The sequence below is a fragment of the Mauremys mutica genome, chromosome 2, assembly GCF_020497125.1.
Source record: "Mauremys mutica isolate MM-2020 ecotype Southern chromosome 2, ASM2049712v1, whole genome shotgun sequence".
In the NCBI taxonomy this organism is placed as follows: Eukaryota; Metazoa; Chordata; order Testudines; family Geoemydidae; genus Mauremys; species Mauremys mutica.
In genome coordinates, this window is record NC_059073.1 from 253,652,251 (window position 1) to 253,676,711 (window position 24,461).

The window sequence follows — 24,461 nt, forward strand, 5'->3', positions numbered from 1 at the left end:
GACTTCAGGTCTCCAGAATTCAATTTCAGCATAAAACAATTCTGTTACTTTCCACAATCCCTTGCCTCCTTCTATGCGCATTTCAACTCTCTTACAAATGAGGCTGGCATCCTATAGACATCATCATTTATTAGACAACCTTGATTCCTTTTCAGATCACTGTCCAACCTGAGCATTGTATGAAATGGGATCCTGTGATTAAAAAAAAGTGCATGGTTGCAGGGATGGATTAACCCATCACTGGGACGTAGGCAAACACATACTTCCGGGTCCCTACCTTCTAATATAAACAACATATGGCCATACAGTACACTCATTATGACTGGGCTGGCCATGTTGTGGATCTGCCAGGAACAGCTGCTCAGGGTGCTGCTCACCATAACAAAGGAGCAGCTGGGGCAAACCCGAGTGGTGCTGTAATCCCGTGCACTACGTTGCAATGCCATTCACTCCAGGGAATGAAGTTTTTTCAGTGTGCATGCAAATCAGCATCACTGTTTAAAAAACAATCACAACCCATTTTGGCCTCTACCCCACAAATTTGGGTACTAGACACGTACCTACTTTGCCTATGCATCAATCTGGCTCTGCATGATTGAGTAATTAAAGACTAATAATGCATATGTACAAAGGGTCTGTATTTAAGGTTGCATGGGTAATGTTTATTGTGGCATTTCCTAACTTTTGAATGCTTGACTTTGCAATCTTAATGTTCTTTTAATGTAGTTTTTTTGGGGAAAACTAAAAAGAAATTCTGTACAGTGGAAGCATAATGACCCCCACCTTGGGTCATCAGCAGAATCTGGACCTATAGATTCATCGCAAAGACCATATCTTAAGATAACAGAATAACTGGTAGCAGTAGAAGGCTGTTATCCTGTATGTAAACCAACCACTAGAATGGGCTGAGATATACACTTTGCCAGTGGGTTTCACAGCTCTTTCACAGCAGAGGAATACAGAAACATAGAACTCCTGGGTTCTGTAAGGGAGTGTGCTGTGGTGGCTATTAGTCATTCTGTCCCTGTGCCCCCATCCTGTTCTCCCGCCCTTTCCCATCCATCCCTGGGTTCCTGCCCTCTCCTCCTCTGTTCCTATCCAACCCCCCACCCCATGGCACTGTTCTTGCCCCCCCCTCTCTGCTCACTTCCCAGCTCCAGCCCACTTCCATCCTTGATCCTATCCAGCCCCATAACCTCTTCGTGCTCCCCACCCACCCATTTGCTCATATCCAAACACTCCACCCTGCAGCACCTACCTCCCGGCTCCTGCAACACCCCACATTAATATCACTACACCCCCAACCCCCAGAATTCAAATCAGTCACCTCCCGCTCCTCGCTGCCTGGGGAGCCAGGAGTGCTGACCACACAAGAGATACTGCCCCTGACAGCACAGAGAAGCAACTGCAGTCCTTGCAGCTTTGGGCTGAAGCATGCTCAGATGAAATATTTGGAGAATTTAGCTACCAAAATCCAATAAGTCACTTCTGAGCATTTTTAAAATGAGATTTTTTGTGAGGCTCATTACTTGGCCAAATTTAAGCAAAATTTCATGTGGATAGCAAAAGGCACATGCCTGGCACCAATGTGACCTCCTTGCAAAGTCTGCTCTGAGGCATGGAGACACCAGAGCTTCTCAATGAAACTGTTGTAAGAATGCTTTAAACATGGGCAAAACAACATATTTTCCCCTAATCTCATTTTTGGAAACAACTAACCCAATTAGACAAACTTTCAAATAAAAATTCAGTCTGATACAGACACCCGGCACAGAAAATTTCAGCCAAAACGGTTAGAGTTAGGCACAGTTATAAGTAACTGAAAACAAGGTCTTAAAATGGAAAGTATTGGATGACATTAATCTTATAGGCAATGCTACCAGCTCCGTTTAAAATAGAAAAAAACACTGACTAAGAAAATTATTTTTAGTGTTAAACTAAGGGTTCATTATAAATAATGAGAAAAACATATAGAGTATTAAATTACTTAACAGCAGTTTTTAAATTATTCATTTTTAGCCACGTATATACAGGCCATAATGTATTGGGAAAATATCCAGGACTTGCTATTATTTTTATAAACACATATGATTTTTAACTTACCCCTCCAAGTTCATTAAGATCCTTCTCTAATTTTTCAGAGATCACATTAGATGGAATATCAAGATAAAACACCTTCCCAGTAAGTGGCTTATATTTAGATTTCTCTGTCTTTGTGGTATCTTTTTTCAAAGTTTTCAGAGAAGGTTTATTTTTTTCTGTTTTTCCTTGCGTTCCACCTGCTGTCAAAAGAGTAAATAATTTGAATAGGATTATATTGTATGTACTTGTGTGTTTACAAGACCAAATTCAAGTAGGGAGAGTAGGGGAAGGATAAGCCAAGGTTCTGCATGAGCAGGATATATTTTTGATGAACTGTGTCCCTAAAGCATACAAGAAAGAATAGTATCTTAAAAATAATAGAGCACCTAGCTTTAACATAATACAATATTCAAGTTTTGTTCATTATTCAGAAGACATTTTGATGCCTATCCAAAATAATTTAAGAACAGTGACACTAATATTAAAGGGGAGCAACCACCAAAGGCCCCAATCCTGCAAAGACTTATGCATATCCTTAACTTTAAGCATGCAACTGGATTACTCACAGCTTAAAGTTAAGCATGTGCATAAGTACTTGCAAGTGTGGGGCCTAATTTAATTCAAATTGTTCTCTTAGGGCATGATCCAAAACCCACTGAAGACAGTAGAAAGATTTCCAGTGAATTCAGTGGATATTGTTATCAAGTCCTTACAGTTCTGTTAAAATCCTCTTTTACAGTTGATTTTCTTTTTTACCATTAGCAGTATAATGTCCTCTTTTCTTTCCACCCCATTTGCCAAATATTACATTGTGTTTGTAGTGATACACCACTAGAAAATTTACTGGTATCATTTTTAATACCAAAAGCCTCATTCCTGCAAGCTGCTCTGTGAGGATGGACCTGCTGCCAGGTCTAATGATGTCAACGGGAGGAAAGGGGTCTCTCCCTCCATGGAGCAATTTATAGGGCCTAGGCCTAATTTACTCTTCCATGTATCTAATTACTTATTTTCAGCACTTCAGACAGCTTGTACAATGAACAGGCTAACCAGTTTCACTTATTTCTAGTCAGTTTCACTTTTTGTTCTCAGCTATCAGCATAAAGCAGTATTGAGCTTCCAACATCAGAGAGAAAGGTTTTAAAAACCTAACCCAGGGGTACGCAACCTATGGCACGGGTGCCGAAGGCGGCATGCGAGCTGATTTTCAGTGGCACTCACACTGTCCAGGTCCTGGCCACTGGACCGGGGAGCTCTGCATTTTAATTTAGTTTTAAACGAAACTTCTTAAACATTTTATAAACCTTATTTACTTTACATACAACAATAGTTTAGTTATATATTGTAGACTTATAGAAAGAGACCATCTAAAAATATTAAAATGTATTACTGGCATGCGAAACTTTAAATTAGAGTGAATAAATGAAGACTTGGCACACCACTTCCGAAAGGCTGCTGACACCTGACCTAACCATTTCAGCTTTCTTTTGAATTTTCAATTACTGGAAGATGGTGGTGTTTACAAATACAGCAGAGAGATTCCTTTATCCATTTTGTGTTTGAGTTTTTGTTAGTCCCATTGAAGCAGTGTTATTATCTGAACAAATAAAATTAAACATGTTTACACATTTATAGGAAATGGTACATCAGGCTTCAGTCTTAGAACTAGTGCCATGCTCCTAGATCCTTGAGCCCACCAGGAGACAAAATGCTGGATTGAGGCCCCATCATAGGTAGTAATTAAATGTAGCTCCCTTGTTATTTGAAAGATTTGAGAAAAGCAGCTCCCAGTTAGCAATTTACCTAAATTAACTTGTTAAAAAAATCCATTTCAGCAACTGAATGAGATTTACAATCACTTTGAACTGCTTTCCATAATAGCTTACGGTCACATGGGGAAAGACCATCACCTACGTGTAACTTGTCCTTTGTTGCTAATCTTCATAGCACTTGGTTTCATTTTCCTGGTGAGTCACATTTTTCTGCCCACCTTCCTTCGAGGGTTATGACCTGCAGGAGAAATAGTTTGAGAGAGAGATTAAAGGCCCAGGAGAGGGACAGAGGCAGCCTATGCACACTCTCCACCCCGAGTTACTGCTCCCTGGCTCCCATCCCCAACACACTGCTGCTTCCAAGTCCCAGTCACCCCCACCCCAGCCACCGCGCCTCTGCTCCCCGTCCCCGCTCCCAACGGTCACCCCCACCCGAGTCATCGCTCCCCCCATCCCCGCTCCCAACGGTCACCCCCGCCTCAGCCACCGCTCCCGCTGCCCCTCTCCCAACGCTCACCGCCCGCCCCAGTCATCGCTCCCGCTGCCCCTCTCCCAACGGTCACCCCCGCCTCAGCCACCGCTCCCGCTGCCCCTCTCCCAACGCTCACCCCCGCCCCAGTCATCGCTCCCCCGTCCCCGCTCCCAACGGTCACCCCCGCCTCAGCCACCGCTCCCGCTGCCCCTCTCCCCCAGCTGCTGCTGGTCGCTCACCGTGGGCTCTAAGGCCGAGCCCCGGCCACCGTGACCGAAGGGCTCTCACCCCGCCTGTAGCTCTCTCGGCGCTTTCCCGCCTCACGAGTCCGACCTCAACAGGGGCCTACTACCCTGGCCTCCTTCCTTCCCTGCGCGGCCCGCCGGCGGGCGGGGCTGACTAGCACCGCCCCCTGAGGAGGCGGCACGGCCGGCGCTGCCCTGCAGAGGGGGATGCTGGCGCCGGGGCTGCCCTTCCCCCCAGCGCTGGGAGCGGAGTGACTGGGAGCGGGCTCCTGCCTCCCAACAGCCCGGTACGGGGCAGCGTGCGGGCGGCTAATGGCCTCGGGGGACGAGCTCTCCGGGTGGGAACGCTGCCGTAGGGGGCACAGGTCCCTAGGTGGGGAAGCGACATTGTCTATCAGTGGCCGCAATCCTGAGGGGATGGTGCACGGGGAATGAGCGGGGGCAGTTGTCACTAGTGGGGGAGGGTGTGGGGGTTGTAGTGACTAGTGGGGAGGGAGTGGGAGGAAGGAAGGGGCCTGTAGTCACTAGTGGGGGAGGGTGTGGGGCAGAAGAAGGAGCAGGAACTGTAGTCACTAGTGGGGGAGGGAGTGGGGGGAAGGGAGTGGGAGTTGTAGTCACTAGTGGGAAGGTGTGGGGGCTGTAATCACTAATGGGGAGGGAGTGGGGGTTATAGTCACTAGTGGGGGAGGGTGTGGGGGAAGAAGGAGTGGGGGCTGTTGTCACTAGTGGAGGATGGTGTGGGGGGAAGAAAGGGGCATAGTCACTAGTGGGGGGAAGGAGATGGGGCTATAGTCACTAGTGGGGAATGCTGTTGGGGGAAGGAGTGTGGGTTGTAGTCACCAGTGTGGGGACATAGAGTCTGTGTGGGTAGAGTGGGAGTGGTGTGTGTGTAGTAGAGGCTGATGTTCCTAAAGGGAACTGTGTCTTGTGGGGTGAGGTGAAGGAGCTTTTCTATGGGGAGAGCAAATTCTCTTCAGCCTGGGGTGTGAGCAGAAATCTGTAGGAGGACATGATCTTGAGGAGGGGCTGATTATATCCCTTCAGTTTCAAGGACTGGAGTTTCTGAGGCCTTATCTTTACTGGGGGTAGGGAGAGTGTGTTCTTAACTAGAGTTAGCTAATTCAAGGGAAAATCCTAGTGAACTTGAGTTAGCTCACCCAAGTTAAGAGCACACCTTTTTCCCGGTGAAAGCCTATGGGGGCATGAATGATACCAGCCTTTTGAGGGTGATACATGGACTCTCTGGAGTATATGAGGTTGTGAGCAGATCTGTTTAGACATAAAGACTCTGAACCATTAGAGGTTGGGTTTGTTTATACTAGAAAGTTTTGCTGCTTAAACTATATTGATATAAAATGCATATACTTTTCAGGAAGCAAGGTAAGTAATATTGATATAATTGTGCCCAGACTAGGGCTTATACTGTTTAACTACATCGGACAAGGCAAAAAAAATACCTGTATGAGACTGTAAGAACCTACAGTGTTGGGACCTGGGACCATAGGAATTCTGTGCTGCTGCATGGCTAGTGGAGGCTTAGGCTGGGCTCCAACAGGAGGACTCTCTGAGGCTGGGTTTGACAGGAAGCACTTCCCAGCAGTACTTGAGTGGTGGCCCTTTGGAGCCCACTGATTGGCTGATACCAGTACTTAACCCAGGAAGCTAAGAGGGGAGGGCATCTGAGCAACAATGTGGACTGACTGCCTCCTTCCCTCTACCCATTCTAGACTCTGCTTGCACTAGACCCTTGACTCCAGCTTCTGACCCTGGTCTGTCCTTGGCTTTGCTCTTCGATTGCTGTTTGTAACCTGGCATCTGACCCTCATCTCCTGGTAACTTTCCCCTGCCTACATCCTGAGTCTTAATTTGTCCTCTGGCCTGTCTTGGACTCTGACATCCTGCTACTTGACTTGGCCCGACTCCTGCTCCGAGCACTAGATCTGACCACTGTTGTCCAGTCGTGAAACAATCATAGTTTTAGGGATTTAACTTTTCTCGTTTAGGTCAGGCCTAAGTAGAAAGATTGCTGAGATACCGTCAGTGAAAATGCTATAAAAGAGGTTATATAAAATTTGATGACACAAGGGTTCCCATCTATTCCTGATGTATATGATTTTATGGCATCCCACGCCCCATTTTTATAATCTTATTATGCTCGAACCTTTTCCTGTCCTTCACCATTGTGCGTGCATGCTGGCTTGTCATGGGTTTTTTTTGTTTTGTTTTAAGAGTTGCTTATGATTAGTAGACTCCTTGCATTAACACAACCTTCAAAGAAAACAATATTATAATTATTCTTGAATAAGGAAAACGAAGAACAGGATCAACTTTGCAGATGCAAGAAAATAATTGCCAACAATGGTAAATCTACTGCTGTTTTGCAGTTATAGCTTTCTGTGCAATTATATTTCATGAAGTGATAAGAATTCTGTTGAAACTTGAAATATATCATGTAATTAATGAATTGGACCAGAGGTTTGTTATAGTGCTCCATCAGTTCAAATGTATTTTTTCCTAACGAATCCTGCTTTATTGCAACACGGTTGAGAATTTTTTTAAAAAATCAGAAACTGGGTGTTTATAAGGTAACCCCCTGCTTGCTCAAAATGGCACTATGTCCCCCTCTACTGGTGGCTAGGCACCCGAGAGAATGATGAGTCTGCTACAGCCTTGGCTAATAGATACTCCTGAGGGCATTCTGCACCAAAAAATTAAAAATTCTGAGTACAATATTTTAAAATTTTGCAAGTTTTATTTGTCAATAAATAAATACAGAGGCTCCAGCATGGCAGTGCATGAAGGTGGGAGATCACCTTGCAGCCTCCCCATCCCAGGGACACGAACTCAGTGATGAGGCTGCACCCAACCCTGATGCAGCACAAGGCCTGGGCCTGCCCCAGAAATGCCCTGTGGCCCTGCCCCTGTGCACCAGGTGTAGGGCAGGCAGGCTAGCTCAATCAGGCAGGAGCCAAGTGTGGAGGAGCTCAGTGTTGGGGGATCCAGGTGTGGGGTCAGAGGATTCTGTGTGGGACAATCTGGGTGCAGGCAGCTCAGTGGGTGGTGTAGGTCTTGGGAGATCTGGATGCAGGGGAAACAAATAAATATGTGAGGAACATGAATTCTGCAGTGGTGCAGAATTCCCCCAGGAGTAAACAGAAATGTCTTTTAGCTCATGAAGTAGAAGCTCATGCGTTTAGCTCCAGAGGATCTCAGGTATAGTAACCCTTCTGCCAGGTACCAATGGCAGCAACCAGGACAACCTTCAATAAAACTATGGCGGGAGGGGGTCGGCTCTGGTCTGGGGGTGCAGGCTCTGGGGTCTGGCTGGGGGTGAGGGGTTTGGTGTGCAGGAGGGGGCTCTGGGTTTGGAGGGGGCTCATGGCTGGGGTTGGGGTGTGAGAAGGGATCAGAGCTCTGGGCTGGGGGTGCAGGCTCTGGGGCGGGGCCAGGGATGAGGGATTTAGGGTACAGGAAGGGGCTCCAGGTTTGGGTGGGGTCAGGGCTGGGGCACGCGGCTGGGACACGGGCTTACCTCAGGCGGCTCCTGGGCAATGGGGGTGCAAAGACAGGCTTCCTACCTGTTCTGGTACCACGGCCTGTGCTGCGCCCTGGAAGCGGCCAGCAGCAGGTTTGGATCCTTGGTGGAGGCATGTGGGTCTCGCCCTCAGGCACCACCTCTGGCCAATAGGAGTGTGGAGCTGATGCTTGGGGTGGGGGCAGTGCACGGAGCCCTGTGCGCCCCCTCTCCTCCCTGCCTAGGAGCTGGACCTGCTGCTGGCCGCTTCTGGGGTACAGCGCAGTGTCAGAACAGGTAGGGACTAGCCTGCCTTAGCTGGGCAGCACTGCTGATGGGACTTTTAATGGCCCGGCTGGCGGTGCTGGCCAGAGCTGCTGCGATCCAGTGCCTTACGTTCTGTGTCCCAGTACTGGGTCGCAACCCGCAGTTTGAAAATCACTGCTCTAGAAGAGTTTTAAAGAGATTTGTCTGCATCATGTAGCCAGTTAAGATTAGCTTTTATAATGGGGAGATTAAAGTCATTAGGTAGTAAAGACAAATAATAAAACACAGCATTTATCTAGAACCCTTTAAAATTTACAAGAACTTTCAACATCAGTAAAATAGCTGCATTAGTTATATGTACATTTAGTAAGACATGCCTTGACTTTTAGATCATACTTGTCCCACATACTATTCTTTGGACTTGTGGCTTTCCTGGCTCGTGAGGACAGCCTGCTTGCTTCTCCTGGCCTTTGTTCAAGAAGTGAAAACTTGATGTCAACAATCTCATTAACTATTGGTCAATACTGCATGTTCTATATCTGGGTAAGATTATAGAAAAAGGTTTTTTATGAGAGAAGCCTGAGTACCCAGATGCCTCAGTTCTTTTTGAGGCTTTTCAGTCTGGATACAGACCTGTATAAGGGGTAAAAACAACCCTAATTGCATTGGTAGATGATCTCTTCCTGGTGATGGATAAAATGTCCATGCTGGTGTTGTTAGATCTGTTAGCCATTGGCAGTGCTGACCATGAGGAATTATTGACTTGCTCTTGGATTGCAGTAGGGATGGATGTGCTGCTCTTGAATGGTTCCACCCTTTCCTTACAGATCACACCCAGAGAATGGTGTGGGGCAAATGCTCTTCCTCCATAAAGACAATGTTGTAAAATTCTGCAGGGAAACATTACTCCTGGGTGAATTCTGCGCCACTGTGTGTGCGCAGAATTAATGTCCCCTGTAGATTTCTTTGCTTCCCCACAGAAAAATGATTTTCTGTCAGGGAAGCAAAGGGAAGATGCAAGAGCAGACACGCAGCCCTCCCTAGCTGCTCAGGTACATCGTTTCAGGCACCCGGAGCAGCCAGCGGAGTGGTAAATCACCACAGGGCTGGGCACACCCCAGCCAGTGGCTCCTACCCTGAGCCGGGATCAGCTGCTAATCCCAACTGGGCTGGAGGCAGGAGAGGATAGGACTTCCTCTTTCCCTGCAAGGAGTGACTGGGGCTGTGTCAGACCCACCCTCAGAAGCCTCCCCCAGCTGTAGGAAGCTCAGCATCCTCCACGCTTCCTGCTCCCATCGCTCCTCAGCTCCCCCATCTGCCCAGCCCCCGTGCATCTGGGTTTCCCATACCCAGACACCCCCACCAAGCCTCAGCCCGTACACTCAGAGCCCCCGTAGCCCTCCATAGCCTAACCTTACCCCATTGAACCTCATCCTCTGCATCTGGAGCCCTCTGCACCCAGACCGCCTGCCTCCAGACCCCCACCTCTGCACCCAGACCACCCCTCACTGAGCTGCTTGCACTCAACCCCCCCACTCTGATGAGCAACACACCCCTGCATCACCCTGGGCCCCCACACCACTGACCCCCAATTAGCTGCACGCAGATCCCCACCAAGCCCCACTCCCCCAGCACTCAGACCCCTTCACTGAGCCCCAACCACTTTCACCTGGAAGCCCCTGCAGAGTCCTATTGCACCTGGAACCCCCACCCCCCAACGAGCCTCTGTGCATCCAGATCCCCCCACACCTAGACCCCCTACTGAGCTGCCTGCACCCAGATTGTCCCCACAGAATCCTCTGACCCCACACCTGGATCCCCCCACACTGAGCCTCTCCACACTTGGATCTTGCCTGTCCCACACCTGGTGTGCCTAGCACAGAAGGGTAGGGCCTCAGGGTGTTTCTGGGGCAGGCCCAGGCCTTGTGCTGTGTCAGGGTCAGGTGCAGCCTCACCTCTGAGTTCGAGTCCCCGGGATGGGTGGTGGGGAGGCTGCAGGGTGATCTCTCACCTTTGTGCACTGTCATGCTGGAGCCTCTGCATTTATTTATTAACAAGTAAAACTTGAAGCATTTTGAAATATTGTGCGCAGCATTTTTAATTTTTTGGCTCAGAATTTGTAATTGTTTTGCCGCATAATGCCTTCAGGAGTAGAATGTATATCTTCTCCTGTTCAGCATGAGTGTGGTGTTGCTAGGCTGGTTAGCGAAGAGATATGGCCTGCAGTGCTTTCAGAGTGCTGACAACATCCAGCAATTTCACTTGAACTAGCAAATGCTGCTGAGCACCTAGCTGGGGAAGATGTGGACATGGATTAGAGCCTCTTTATTTTTAATGTTTAAAAGGTATTAAAAATCTACAGTTAACTATGCATCTGAGTTTTTGTTTTAATATTTATTTAAGTAAACTTAGATCTAATATTTTTTCAGAACAAGCTGTAGAACAAATACATTTTCTAACTTTTACGATAATGACTTGACAATATTGGTATGCAGACAGAAGACTAATATTTACACTTTTTTCTAATGATTTTTCCATAAGTTTTGAAAACAATCTCATTTCTATTTCTTAATAGGTCGCTTTTCTGTGAGAGGGAAATTATGGGTTCTGAAGAGAATAACAATGAATTGTATAAAATAACCACTTCTCAGCAAGCAATTGCCTCTTGTTGTGGAGCTATTGTTACATCACTCTTGGGTAAGACAAAATATTGATCAAAGTTAGCATAAAGTAAATCATAATTCTCTCTTTTGTTTAGACAATTTTAAAAGATTTTTAAACATTTATTTTACATACGTTTGTTCTTCTGTGCTATAGCACAAGAAACTCTTTGATGTGTTCTCTATCAGCATTACTATTTAAGTATTTTGAACCCACAAATACTTTGGTCAGTTGGAGTCTTTCCAGTCTCTCAACAAAATGTAGTCACTTCCAAAAATGGGAACAATTGTTTCCCCTCCCTTACCCTGTAATGTCACAGAATAATTTACTTTTCTATCTATAATCAAAATGAGGCTAAACAAGTTTTGATTCAGTAATTCCTACTTCTGAAACATGGATGACAGATAAAGGTCTCTGTTGTAAGTGGTCTGTTTACTATGCTAGTCTTCAATGCTGAAAGCAGTATGCATGTGAGTAATTTTACACACAAGTCATCCCACTCAAGTTCAGTGTGGCTATTCACCTGCACAAGTGTTTGCAGGATCGGGAATTCAGCTATAATGAACTTGAAAAGTAAATGTATTGAAGAATTTCTTTTTTGAGAAAAATAAATAATTATAAATTTTTAGAGGCACCATGATTTAGTGGACTGACCACAAGGCTGGAAAAAGATGACAGGAACTTTTAAACTGCTATCCCAATTCTGAGTTGCTGCATGGACTTGAGCATGTTCCAGCTGCATAATGAGGATAATACCTGTCTTTTAGGAGACTTGTGGAGGTTGATTAATTACTATAAAGTGCTTCAAAGCTGAAAAATATTATAAAATATAAAGGTGGTTTTGTTGGTAATAGTTTTGTGTTTGTGAATTCTCAGTTGAGTTGGCTGGAGGGAGAATCAGAGGGGGAAACACAGGAAACTTTCCACCTATTATGTGGTTTGTGTGCACTTTTGTGTGGGTATGTCTTCACTAGCAACATTAAAGTGCTGCCGCTTTAATTAAACATTAAAGCTCTCCCAGCGCTATAAAAAAACCCACCTCCATGAGGGGAGTAGCTACCAGCGTGTTTTTTCATACCCCTGGCCGAGAAAGTTGCAGCGCTGTAAAGTGCCAGTGTAGACAAGCCCTGTGTGTTTTTATTACAAGTTTCAATGGCATCCAGTAGTGAGGAGTACTTAGACCCAGGCCTGCAAACAGTTAAGCACAGGTGAAACTTTTTGTAAAGTTATGCATTTATTTAAAAATGTACAGGATCAGAGATGTACTTTCTGACTCTTGAAGATACTGAAGGTATTTGGAGCACTCTTGTTAATCCTTTGCTACTGGGTCCACCCCTGACAATTGATTAATTGTTTCTTCAGTGTCCATTTTCAAATACATGTAGCTTCTTTAGAGTAAATTGCAAGATTTGGGATTATTTTTCTTATTTTGAGATAATTTTTATTTTTTGCTGGCTACTGCTTCACTTCCTATTTGGAGGCTTAGATTTGATTGGCTTATGGGGGAGATGCCATGATTCTGAAGCTTAGTAAAGGAGTATGTGTGTGTGTGCTCTGATAACCTGGGCATTCCCGTTATAAGAACTGCTCAAGAGAGACTATTAGGACTGCCCTTGATTGACAGTGTTGTTCTAAAACTGGATTTGCCAGCAGGAGTTGGCTTCTCTCATTTTGCAGCAGAGATTGAATGCTGACTTCAGCTATAACTAAGGCTCTCTGTATTCAGTGGGACCTGATTCTGCTGCAGCAATGCCTAAAGTTCCTCAGCAACCACTGCTGAATTACATAGCAGTATCAATTTATTCTATTCCCTCTCCTCCACAGCAATACATGCAGCTGCATCTGATAGTTTAAAATATTAATTGGTATATAATATGTTGATTGATTATTTTAAAGGATGAGTTTTTCACTATGCTCTCCCTGCATCCCTGTACTCTGCACAGTCCTTGGCTCCTGTGATCTTCTGCAAGCAACCCAGATCGGAACTTCCTTCCATTTTTGTGCAAGGGAAGGGACCAGTTTATAGCCTCCTTTAGCAGCTCATTTCCCTGGACCTTATTAGCTGCACTATTCTCCACGCTGCCCAGCTCATTAGTTTATGCTTCTGGTTCCCCCTGCTCCCTGGCTGTAAACTAGATTCCAACTCTATGTGACTACATGGAGCAGTGCTGATCACATTCACTGGTGCAACCCCCTTATGTGGACATTCTTTAATCTATTTAAAAGTGCCTAGTATTGATTTATCTTAATTTTGTGGGCTATTTGAAAATAGCTAAGGAAAACATATGAGCATCCATCACTTTATTTTTGTGCAGAGATCACGTGACATACTATAGGTTTTTTTGAATAGAGCCTGAAATAATTAGCAGATGTTGTAGTTTGCAGGTATAAACTTCCATGCTATATGGTTGCTAAATGAATTGCTTCAACTTTAGTATTGTTTTTTACTCATTGACATGCTGGGGAAAATATTTTAGTTGAGCTGCAGAGGATTTTTTTATTAATTGGGTTTGTGCCCCTTTTTGCTATATGATGATGTTTGAAGAAGGCCAAAATAAGATAATGTATGATCTTCCTTGGATTTGCCAGAGGACCTTTTAGGAACCATGTGTATTATGAACTCTCACACCTTAGTTGAAGGGATGGATGTGTCTGGATTTTTAATAAAACCATTCTCCTCCCCCTCGCCCCCAACCTTCCATGTACGTTAGGAATTGTAATTATATTAGGTGTTACATTTCTTGTTTAGCAAATAGTCTCACTAAAGATACCTTACCTCTTAGTTGTTCTGCTTTCAGACCTTGTCTACACTGAGGAAATGTTAACCAATGGGGATTTTTTGTGTGTGTGTAAATTTCTCAACATAGATATGATCTGGGTCTCCTCAGATGTCATATTGCACTACTCCTCCAGTCACTGTAGCTTTCAGCAGTATATAAACTTGAATTTCTAAAGTGCAAAGAAAGCTGATTTTTTTAAAAAAGGTCAGTCCCCCACATACCTGCATCTAAATGCATTGTAAAGAAGCAAAGGAGAGCACAAGTCCACTTTTTTTACTTTGCAGATTGCCATTAAAATCAATTAATGAAATAGACAAGTATACACTAGCACACTGTAGGTACTATGACAGGTTTCAGAGTAGCAGCCGTGTTAGTCTGTATCCGCAAAAAGAACAGGAGTACTTGTGGCACCTTAAAGACTAACAAATTTATTGAAGCATGAGCTTTCGTGAGCTACAGCTCACTTCTTCGGATGCATAGAATGGAACACACAGACAGGAGATATTTATACATACAGAGAACATGAAAAGGTGGAAGTATGCATACCAACAGGCAGAGTCTAATCAATTGAGATGAGCTATCGTCAGCAGGAGGAAAAAAACTGTTTGAAGTGATAATTAAGATGGCCCATAGAAGGTGTGAGGAGAACTTAACATAGGGAAATAGATTCAATTAATGAATGGTTGGGTCATTACATTAATTGAATCTATTTCCCTATGTTAAGTTCTCCTCACACCTTCTATGGGCCATCTTAATTATCACTTCAAACAGTTTTTTTCCTCCTGCTGACGATAGCTCATCTCAATTGATTAGACTCTGCCTGTTGGTATGCATACTTCCACCTTTTCATGTTCTCTGTATGTATAAATATCTCCTGTCTGTGTGTTCCATTCTATGCATCCGAAGAAGTGAGCTGTAGCTCACGAAAGCTCATGCTTCAATAAATTTGTTAGTCTTTAAGGTGCCACAAGTACTCCTGTTCTTTTTGTAGGTACTATGTTGCTCTGATAATATGTACAATTGCTTAATTGACACGTACTGTTTCCACCGTGGTATGCCATTTAAACGATTTTGCTGTGCTGTTTTGTACAAATTCAGCAGTACAGCTTAATGGCACACGCCTCTTTGATTGGGTTTTGAATAATCGCCATGCTCTTCTAAACATTTTGTATCAGTCTGTCTGATGGGAAATAAGAAGGCAAAGGGATAGCTGGTCACCTACAAGCCGCATAGGATATTAGCTATTCTTAGGCCAGCAAAACATCTGTTAAACAGCTTCTCTGTTTTCTCTAGCTGATGCCTTGTGTGACATTCTGTACCTTGGGGAAGCACCCTGTAAACCTCATGTTCCTCAATTATATATATTTGTGATCCTGCCTATAAAGCATGCCATGTAAGGTATCGGCGAAAGGTTATGATCTGCTGAAACCCACTGTTCCATCTAAATATGTATATCATTAATGCATATGAAATTATGAGAATGTGCTGTATGGTTGTCACTAAAATATGCTGTGGGTTTGGGAAGTGACCAGATACTAGCTCTCCAGAGATAATTACAAGGACGTAGGTAACCAACGCTGGGTGGGTGCTGAACAGACATTATCATCCATTGTCCAGCAGAGGAGTTACAATTCAATGACTCACTTACAGGAGACACACCAGGGTATTGCTTTATCTTGGAACTCGGCAATGCCCACCAGACATGCCTGGACTTGTGTTCTCCAAGCACATGGACTAAGGGTATAAAACAGAACATGGGGGCCCACTGCTTGGCCTTTCTCCTTCCCTCAACTACGCTGCAAGCAACCAGGACCCTCAAAAGACTGAAGACTCCAACAGAGGACTGACCCAGGTTTCAAGGGTGTGCTATGTACTGCAATATTCAGTGGTATGAGAAAAACTGCTTCATCTAAATGTTGCCCAGTCTAATAGGGTTGAGAGTTTAGACTGCGTGCTTTTATTTTATTTTGGTAACTAACTCTGACTTTTCATTTATAATCACTTAAAATCTATCTTTTGTAGTCAATAAATTTGTTTAACTGTTTATTTTTACCAATGAGTTTGCCTGAAGTGTTTGGTAAGGGTGTTTGCTGAGGTTTACAAAGGCTAGTGTATATCCACTTTCCATCAATGAAGTGGTGAACCAATTAATAAATATGCACTGCTTGTCTTGAGCAGTGCAAGATGGTATATTCCTGAGGTACAAGGCTGGGAGCTGGGGGGATTTGGCTGGTGCCTTTCTCTGTGTGATTCATGAGTGGCTCTGGGAGCATTCATGCAATCTAGCTGGGTGTGGGGCTCCACATGCGGTTGTGCTGAGTGATAACACCACCTGGAGGGGCTTGCTGCTTGTCATTAGCAAAGCATTGTGAGAGACAGCCTAGGCGGTCCCACAGTCCCAGGCTGCACCCCGGGGAATCCCGTCACACTTTGCAAAATGATAATTTTCTTTTCTGAGAAATAATTAGTGTAGTAGTTGTGGAAACTAATGACATGGCATCAGAATCAATGTGCTGCTCCTCTTCCAAGGCTTGCAGTGCATTCCTAAGGAGGAAATAATACATCTAAAATGTATTCATCAAAAAGTCATGTGATTCTTTTTTGGTTTGTTTTAGTGACACCTCTTGATGTTGTCAAAATTCGACTGCAAGCCCAAAGCAATTCATTCGCTAATGGTAAATATACAGGTTTTTAAATAATTAAGGTAGTCTGATATCTTTATAAATACTTTCCATCTTAATAATTTCTCCCAAATCTATTTTAAGTGTACTTCTACTCTGAAAAATGATGATGTAAGGTTCTGTGTTTGTCTCAATGGCTTTAGTTCGAATTTGCCTATTTTTTTAAGAAAAAGATTCCCCCCCCCCCCTCCACCGCCAACTTTCAGCCCTGCAGAATCAACTAGGACCAGGAAGTCCAACTGTGTTCTTTCTGACTTGCACCTCATCTCTAGTAGTAGTGTTTTTGAGGTCCAAATTCTGCCCTCAGGTACAACTCTGCACTCCAGTATTGTTATTTGAGTTGTATAGATGTAACTGAATGCAAAACTTGATCTTGCAGTTTGAACTAGGGTTAACAACTCTCCCAGTTTTGCCAGGAGTCTCCCAGAGTCAGGCTCTATCTCCCGGACATTACTGAAGCCAAACCGGGAGATTTTAGGCTGCAGGGATAATGCAGGCTCCTTGCCCTGGCCCCATGCCACTCCCAGAAGTGGCTGGCACGTCAATGCGGGCCCTGGGGCAGCAGGAGGGTCTCTGCACACTGTCCCTGCCGACTCTGCAGCTCCCATTGGCTGGGAACAGTGGTCAATGGGAGCTTCAGGGCAGTGCGCGGAGCCTCCTGCCCCCATCTCCAGGGGTCGCAGGAATGTGCCAGCTGCTTCCAGTAGCAGTGCCAGGCCAGGGCAGCAGGAAGCCTGCCTTAGACCTGCTACACTGCTGACCAGGAGCCACCTGAGTCTGCACCACTCACCCTCTCCCACACCCCAACCCCTAGCTCTGAACCCCCTCCTGCACTCAAACTTCCCCCCAGAGCCTGCACCCCTCTTGTACCCCAACCCCTTGTCCCAGCCCGGGTAGCCCTCTCCTGCACCGAAACTCCCTCCCAGAGCCAGCAGCCCTCACCTCTCCTGCACCCCAATTCACTGCCCCAGCCCTGAGCCCCCTCCAGTGCCCAAACTCCCTCCCAGAGCTTGCACCCCCTCCTGCATCCCAGCCCCCTGCCCCAGCCCGGTGAAAGTGAGTGAGGGTGGGGGAGAGTAAGCGATGGAGGGAGGGCGGATGGAGTGAGCAGGGCGGGGCCTTGGCGTAGGGTGGGGCAAGGGTGTTTGGGTTTGTGTGATTAGACAGTTGGCAACCTCAGTTTGAATTTACTTGACAATTATGTTGATGCTGAGCCAGAGAAGATTCTAGTTCGCTCTTCTATAGCTGTGTTGACTCTATGATGTCAATAAGAGTAAAAAAGGTAGCAAAATCTTATTTTAGTCAATTAAGTAAGTAGGTATAACTCAGTACACCCAGGAAGATTTCTTAAGTAAGAAGGTGCCATTTTTACATAGCCACTCTTCTGACCGCATCAGTATTTCAACTATGAAGAGCACAGGAGCATTGCAAAACTATATACAGTTGGTTAAGGAGAAATAGACATCAATATAATTAAGTTAAATATTCCTACAAGAGATTTATTATTATAAAACCATGATTACTGGAATCCTAATTCAACAGTAAAGCCCATATCCGGAGCTTGAGGAAAATTTTGAAAAGGAGCAATAATTCTTATTTGGCCACTTGTGTAAACAGAAAGCTAAAATGCTATGTTGTCTTATACTTCTGTCAAAGATGTGCCAATTTATTCTTGCTATTTATATATAATTAACAAAGGAGAGAGAGAGAGAGGGCAAGAGAAAAGAAATGAGAAGGTGATTGAGATACCTAAGTCCCTGCTCTGCCACAGACTTCCTGTGTCACCTTGGGCAAAGTCATTTAACCTCCCTGTGCCTCCATTTGCCCATTGGTAAAATGGGGATAATAGTACCTACCTCACAGGGTAGATGGTATAAATGAAATCTGATTTAATTATATCCAACTCCTTTCCTGTTTTCTTGCTCCTTCAACAGCCACTAATGTAGTGCTAGCTCCATTAATGCTTAACTCCAGCTTTTGGAGTCTGGGTAAGCAATTTCATTTAATCTGGCAGGGATATTTTTGGTAGTTGTGTTTGCTGCTCCCCTGCCTTTCCCTTTTTAATGCCAGCCTTTATTGGCTTTCCAAATTTATTCTGTCCCAGTTTGTCAGAGCAGCATATTTGTTACCCATATGATTGATGTAGAAATGCTATTGAATGGTAAAGATATTGCAGGAGTTAACTGTTTCCTTATATGTTACATTTTATTAGGAAAATGTTTTGTATACTCCAATGGCCTTATGGATCATGTATATGTCTGTGAGGATGGGAAAAGCAAAGCCTGGTATAAGAAACCTGGCCATTTCAGAGGGATGTTGGTAAGGAAGTTACATTTGTAATACTAAGTATTTTGGGAATGTGTTAAAAATAAACAGTGATATACTACTAGTTAAACCTCTTAAGGAGTTCATGTGCTGTTCAATGTTGTTTGAGAGGGATTTCATATTGCTAAACAATATCACTAGGAGTGTACATACTTTGACAGTGCAGATTTATAGAAGATTTATCAACATGTTTAAATATAGCAAGTATCTCATAAGATTTTGCTTTTCTTTCTGACACACTGCCTACTGTAAAACAGTAAGGTTCCGATCCATGCAGATCAGATTGCAGGGTTAGTTTCAAGTATCAGAGGGGTAGCCATCTTAGTCTGGATCTGTAAAGCAGCAAAGAGTCTTGTGGCACCTTATAGACCAGGGGTCTCAAACTCAAATGACCCCGAGGGCCGCATGAGGACTAGTGCATTGGCCCGAGGGCCGCATCACTGACACGCCCCCTTGCTGCCTCTGGCCCCACCCCCAATCCACCCCTTCCATGAGGCCCCGCCCCTGCCCTGTCTCTTCTCCACCTCCTCCCCTAAGCGCGCGGCTCCCCGCTCCTCCCCCCTCCCTCCTGGAAAGTGCTAAGCGCCACCAACAGCTGTTTGGTGGCTTGGCGGCGGGGCACTTAGGCGGCGGGTCCCGGAACAGAAGGGGCCCCCCACCGCCGAAGACCGGGCTGCGCTTCGGCGGCGGCGGGTCTCTCTTTTCCCCACCCCGGCCGGTCCCGCTTCCCACCCTGGCCCCGGCCGGTCCCGCTTCCCTCCCCCACCCCCCGGCCCGGCCCCGGGGGGTCTCGCTTCCCTTCCCAACCCCCGGCCTGACCCGGCGAGTCTCGCTTCCCTTCCCCCACCCCCCGGCCCGGCCCGGCCCCGGCGGGTCTCGCTTCCCTTCCCCACCCCTGGCCCGGCCCGGTGGGTCTCGCTTCCCTTCCCCCCCGGCCCGGCCCGGCCCCGGCGGGTCTCGCTTCCCTCCCCCACCCCCCGGCCCGGCCCGGCCCTGCGGGTCGTGGTTCCCTTCCCCCCCCCCCCCCACGGCCCGGCCCCGGCCCCGGCGGCTCCCGCTTTCCCCCCCCCCCCTTACCCGAGCGCGTCTCCGGCGAGGCCTGAGCTTCATCCCGCTCAGAGCCGCGTGGTGAGGGGGCGGGGCTGTGAGCTCCACGCCGAGCGCAGCGCTCAGCCCAAAGCTCCCAGCCCCGCCCCCTCCCCACGCGGCTCGGATCGGGGCGGGGCTCAGGCGCTCGGACGGAGACGCGCTCGGGTAAGGGGGGGGCTAAGGAGGGGAGGGAAAGGCTCCAGGAGAGGGGCGGAGGCGGGAGCCTCCGCTTTTCTCTTGGGGGCCCCTGCGGAGCCCGGGGCCCGGGGCAAATTGCCCCCTTTGCCCCCCCCTCTGGGCGGCCCTGGGGAGCTCCGCGGGCCGCAGGGAAGAGCTCCGCGGGCCGCATGTTTGAGACCCCTGTTATAGACTAACAGACATTTTGGAGCATGAGCTTTCCTGGGAGAATACCCACTTCATCAGATGCATGGGACGGTTGGTTTTTGCACCTTTGTTAATCAGCCTGCAGGACCCAAGCTAAAACCTTAAATGTAGACACAAAACAGTACTTGTAGGTCCCATATTTTTCCTTTTTTTAAAAATTGGAACATCAACTCTAGGAAGAATGGATGAATGCTGAGCTTATTATTTGTGTGTGTGTCCAGTTTTGTGCTGATTGCCAAGCATAATGGCTCCTGCAGGGCCTTGCCTTATCCAGTCAATGCACATCTGAACAAGATCTGCTGTGTAGCTAATGGTATTCTGCGCATATATGCATATGCAGAATAACATTCCTTCACTTTAAATTATGGTAAAAAGTGCTAACAATCATAGCAAATTAAGTGTCTGAACAAAAACTAGAACCAGGTCAGTTGGTTCCACTCACAATTCCTAAGCCACTATTCTGAGTTCCATTTTATTTTAGTTACTTTTATCTATTATAACAATAGAATTATTACTAGTTATCCAAAGTGTTTGAGAAGGGCTCTGTCTTTTTTTTTCTCTCACACACATTCACCTAGAACAATCATAGATTAATTAAGATAAAGGAGAGGTGGAAAGGGAAGACACAGTTCCTTCCTGCCAAGATACTGACCCTCTGATCTTACCTCCCCAGTCTGAAATACATGCATAATAATAATTATCTGTACTTACTGTACTTTTCTATCTGCAGATCTTTCAGCATTTTACTGACTTGTATATGCATTATTAGCCCAATTTTAAGGTTGTCCCGGTTAAGTACAGGGGTGAAATTGTGGCTCGATAGAAGTCAATGGGACCAGGATTTCACCAGGTGATTTGAAATAATTTTGTAGAAGAGACACTGGAATCTAGAAATTAAAGCACAGGACTCCACTTCAGCCACCAGATTTCTTAACTCTTGTGTAAACTTACTACATAATAGAGGTATTCAAGAATTTTCTAAATTTCAGTGAGCTTTTTTGCAATTTTAAAAAAAATTTCATGAAAAGTATTGCAAGATTTTTTTACTAGCTTTTAGCGTAGTTGAAAGTTTTTTTTGAAAATTTCAACAAAGTTTCACAAAACAGATTTTTTTTCACAAATATTTGTCTGCATTTTTCAGTCAACTCCACTGCATAATCTTTAGCAAGTCACTTAAATTCTGTTTGGTAAATGATCTTGTGCACATTTCCCCTATACCAAGGGGCATTTTGGTGGGGAATACAAGAGGAGGACTAATTTTACCAGATTCTGGAGTTTTCTTTTACTTTTGGAAAGTAGTTATGGACAATTCTGAGGCTAATAAAACTATCCTTTATTACCATATAATTGGGTGCTAATTGTCAAGAAATTGCTGTTTAAAAAAATATTTTAATATTTTTGCCCTTGAAAGCCTCGTGCATGAACTGATATCAAATTCTGTTAACATGTCATGTAATTAATAAGATGCATGATTTCACTGCTCAGTCACTGCCATCCTCCCTCTGTACCGCTTTAGATTGTAAATGTGTCCAGCACACTTTGGGCCCTATGTAAACATTAATTGTCTTGCTGGAATCACATCACAACAAAAAGTATATTAATTAGGGGAACAAAGGTTTGGCCAGATCCTCAGCTGGTGTAAATCAGCCAATGGAAAACTGTGCCAATTTACTTCCCTTGAGGAAGTGGTTCTTTATATGTAATGGTATAACAAACAAAGGACATATATTCAAATGCAGTACAGGTAGGTAGTGACAGAAAATAATCATCCTATAATGACTGGTGACCCATATGAAACTAGCTAGTGGTCCACATAGTTTCTATCGGTGGTGTCTACATCACCATAAAATCCCATCCTAATTGGCCAAGCATAATATGCATTCTTGCTGTTAGAGGCCAAGTACTGACCAAGCATGGAGAGTGAATTATCTTCTTATACCTGGAGGTAATTCTTTCAGGTGATAGAGATGTGTGGGTGGGATAGTTTAGGGAAGCTTTCATAGTTACTGCCTGTGCTGTACCTGTTTTGAAAGTAATTTGTTCCCAGTCATATCCGTCGTGCTTCTTTGATGTCTACTGATGTTACAAACTAAGGTCCCGATCCTGCAAATATTTATGTACATGCTTAACTTTATACATCTGACAATTCTGATTTATACCAATGGAGGAACTAGTACTTAAAGTTAATTATGTGTGTAAATATTTACAGGATTGGGGCCTTAGTGTGACAAACCATTTTTTAGTGTACTACTTTCTCTTGCAGTGTATTTTTAATTCCATCTCCTGCCCACCAACATAATTGTTACATGAATTGGAGAGTTAAATAACTAACTAATGATCTGTATTTGGTTATTATTTTAGGATGCGTTTGTGAAAATTATTAAACTAGAGGGTATTAAATCACTGTGGAGTGGACTCCCTCCAACGTTGTAAGTTGCAATTTCTTATTTTCAATAATGTGTTTTAACGGGTAGTTATACTTCATTATTTTGACCAGTGAGTATGCTTATTCCTAAGTGTTTAATTATAGACAATTTACAAGTTTCACGAATTAACTTGTTAGTTATATCTAGTGTACTGGAAACCTTCAGAGGCAAGAATATAACTTCAGCCAGTCAATGAGATTTCTCCGTGCAGCCTCTTTGATGTATCCTCAGTAGTTGTGCAGGCACATAAAACCTTTGACTATCAGCTAATACCTTTCAAGTGCAATATCATTGTTCCCTCTCTATCAGGTGGTTTTTTGAGAGCATATCATATCATCATCCTGGAAAGAATAGGAATTAAGGCCTGTAGAGGAGTGGACTCACCCCTGCGGCGCCTCCTGCTGGTCTGTCAGGGAATTAGCTCAGTTCCAGCTTCAGAGCGCCCTCTGCAGGTCGATGATCCGCCTGTCCTCTTGGCCCCCGTGTCCCTCCCTAGATCCGGTGCCCTTTCACCTGAGGTGCTGCCCCTTGGCAATAACCCACTTTCTCTCGGGGTCTCCCCTCCCCGGGGAACCCCCACCCTCTATCCCCACCTCACCTCAGTGTATGGCTACTGCCAGTCATTGTCTAGCCCCATGCCCTGGGGCAGACTGCAGAATCAGCCTACTCATCACTGGCAAGGAGGGTTTGGACCTGCTGCCTCGGCCTACGCCTGGGCTGCCCTCTGCAACCCCCGGTACCTTTTAGCCCAATGCTAGGCCACAGACTGGGTCTTTCCAGGCTAGAGCTCCCCAGCTCCTCTGCCTTTCTTCAGCCCTGCTTCACTCAGCCCTGCTTCTAACTCCCTGCAGCCAAGCCCTTCTCCTTCTACAAACAGAGAGAGACTTTTTGGGCTTCTGGCTCCCAGCCTCTTTATACAGGCCAGCTGTGGCCTGATTAGGGCGTGGCCAGTGATGAGTTGCCAAAATATTAACAGGTTCCCTCCTCCTCACCCCACGAGGGGGTCGTGGCCGTCCCCCACCCCAGGACCCCTGCCCCATCCAACCCCCCACGTTCTTTGACGCCCCCCTGGGACCTCTGCCCCATCTACCCCCCTTCCCTGACCACCCCCTGCTGCTCCATCCAACCCCGCCTCTCATTCCTGATTGCCCCCCGAGACCCCTGCCCCATCCAACCACCTCTTCTCCCTGTCCCCTGACCACCTCTGGAATCCCTGTCCCTGACTGCCCCCTGCCACTCCATCCAACCCCTGCTCCTTCCTGACTGCCCCCCCAGGACCCTTGCCCCCATTCAATCCCCCTGTCCTCTGACTGCTCCACCCCTATCCACCCCCCCCACAACCTCCCAAACTCCCCTGCCCTCTTCTAACACCCCCTCCCTGCTCCCTTACAGCGCTGCCTGGAGCCGCTCTGCCGGTGCCAGGACCAGCACCCAGCGCCGCAGGGCCCGAGCCGGGCCAGAGCTGCAACCGCGGGGCCGGGCCCAGCACCGGCGCCCGGGACCGGCACCCGCGCCGCGGGGCCCAAACTGGGCCGGAGCCGCAACCGCAGGGGCCGGGCTGAAGCCGCGGGGCATGGAGCCGGCACTGGCATCCGGGACCACCACCGGTGCCAGAGCCGCGGGGCCCAAGCCGAATCGGGCCGGAGCCGCAACCGCGGGGGCCGGGCTGGAGCCGGGGGGCACAGGCTCAGCACCGGCGCCTGGGACCGGCCAGGCCGGAGCTAGCACCGGCACCTGGGACCGGTCAGGCCGGAGCCAGCACC

At 46.2% G+C, this 24,461-nt stretch overlaps 2 protein-coding genes across 7 annotated transcripts in view; one reads left to right on the plus strand and one right to left on the minus strand.

Moving 5' to 3' along the window:
• DBF4 (DBF4 zinc finger) overlaps nucleotides 1–4,701 on the minus strand; it is a 41,059-nt gene extending 36,358 nt beyond the window's left edge. For 2 of the 3 annotated variants that reach the window (XM_045005631.1, XM_045005629.1), the window contains exons 1-3: nucleotides 4,566–4,701; nucleotides 3,997–4,092; nucleotides 2,104–2,282 (exon numbers count right to left, since the gene is read on the minus strand). In XM_045005631.1, coding sequence (XP_044861566.1) covers nucleotides 2,104–2,282; nucleotides 3,997–4,042 — 225 coding nt within the window. In that variant the 5' untranslated portion in view covers nucleotides 4,043–4,092; nucleotides 4,566–4,701. The remainder of the gene's footprint in view (nucleotides 1–2,103; nucleotides 2,283–3,996; nucleotides 4,093–4,565) is intronic. The other variant, XM_045005630.1, reaches the window with a different exon arrangement.
• A 3-nt stretch (nucleotides 4,702–4,704) lies between these two features.
• The window catches only part of SLC25A40 (solute carrier family 25 member 40), a 79,151-nt gene continuing 59,394 nt past the window's right edge, over nucleotides 4,705–24,461 (plus strand). Inside the window, exons 1-5 of one of the 4 annotated variants that reach the window (XM_045005632.1) lie at nucleotides 4,705–4,858; nucleotides 10,928–11,049; nucleotides 16,409–16,468; nucleotides 18,687–18,793; nucleotides 22,634–22,701. In XM_045005632.1, the coding sequence (XP_044861567.1) occupies nucleotides 10,953–11,049; nucleotides 16,409–16,468; nucleotides 18,687–18,793; nucleotides 22,634–22,701 (332 nt within the window). In that variant the 5' untranslated portion in view covers nucleotides 4,705–4,858; nucleotides 10,928–10,952. Of the gene's footprint in view, nucleotides 4,859–6,312; nucleotides 6,404–10,927; nucleotides 11,050–15,443; nucleotides 15,682–16,408; nucleotides 16,498–18,686; nucleotides 18,794–22,633; nucleotides 22,702–24,461 lie in introns of those variants that run through there. The other 3 variants (XM_045005633.1, XM_045005635.1, XM_045005636.1) reach the window with 3 other exon arrangements.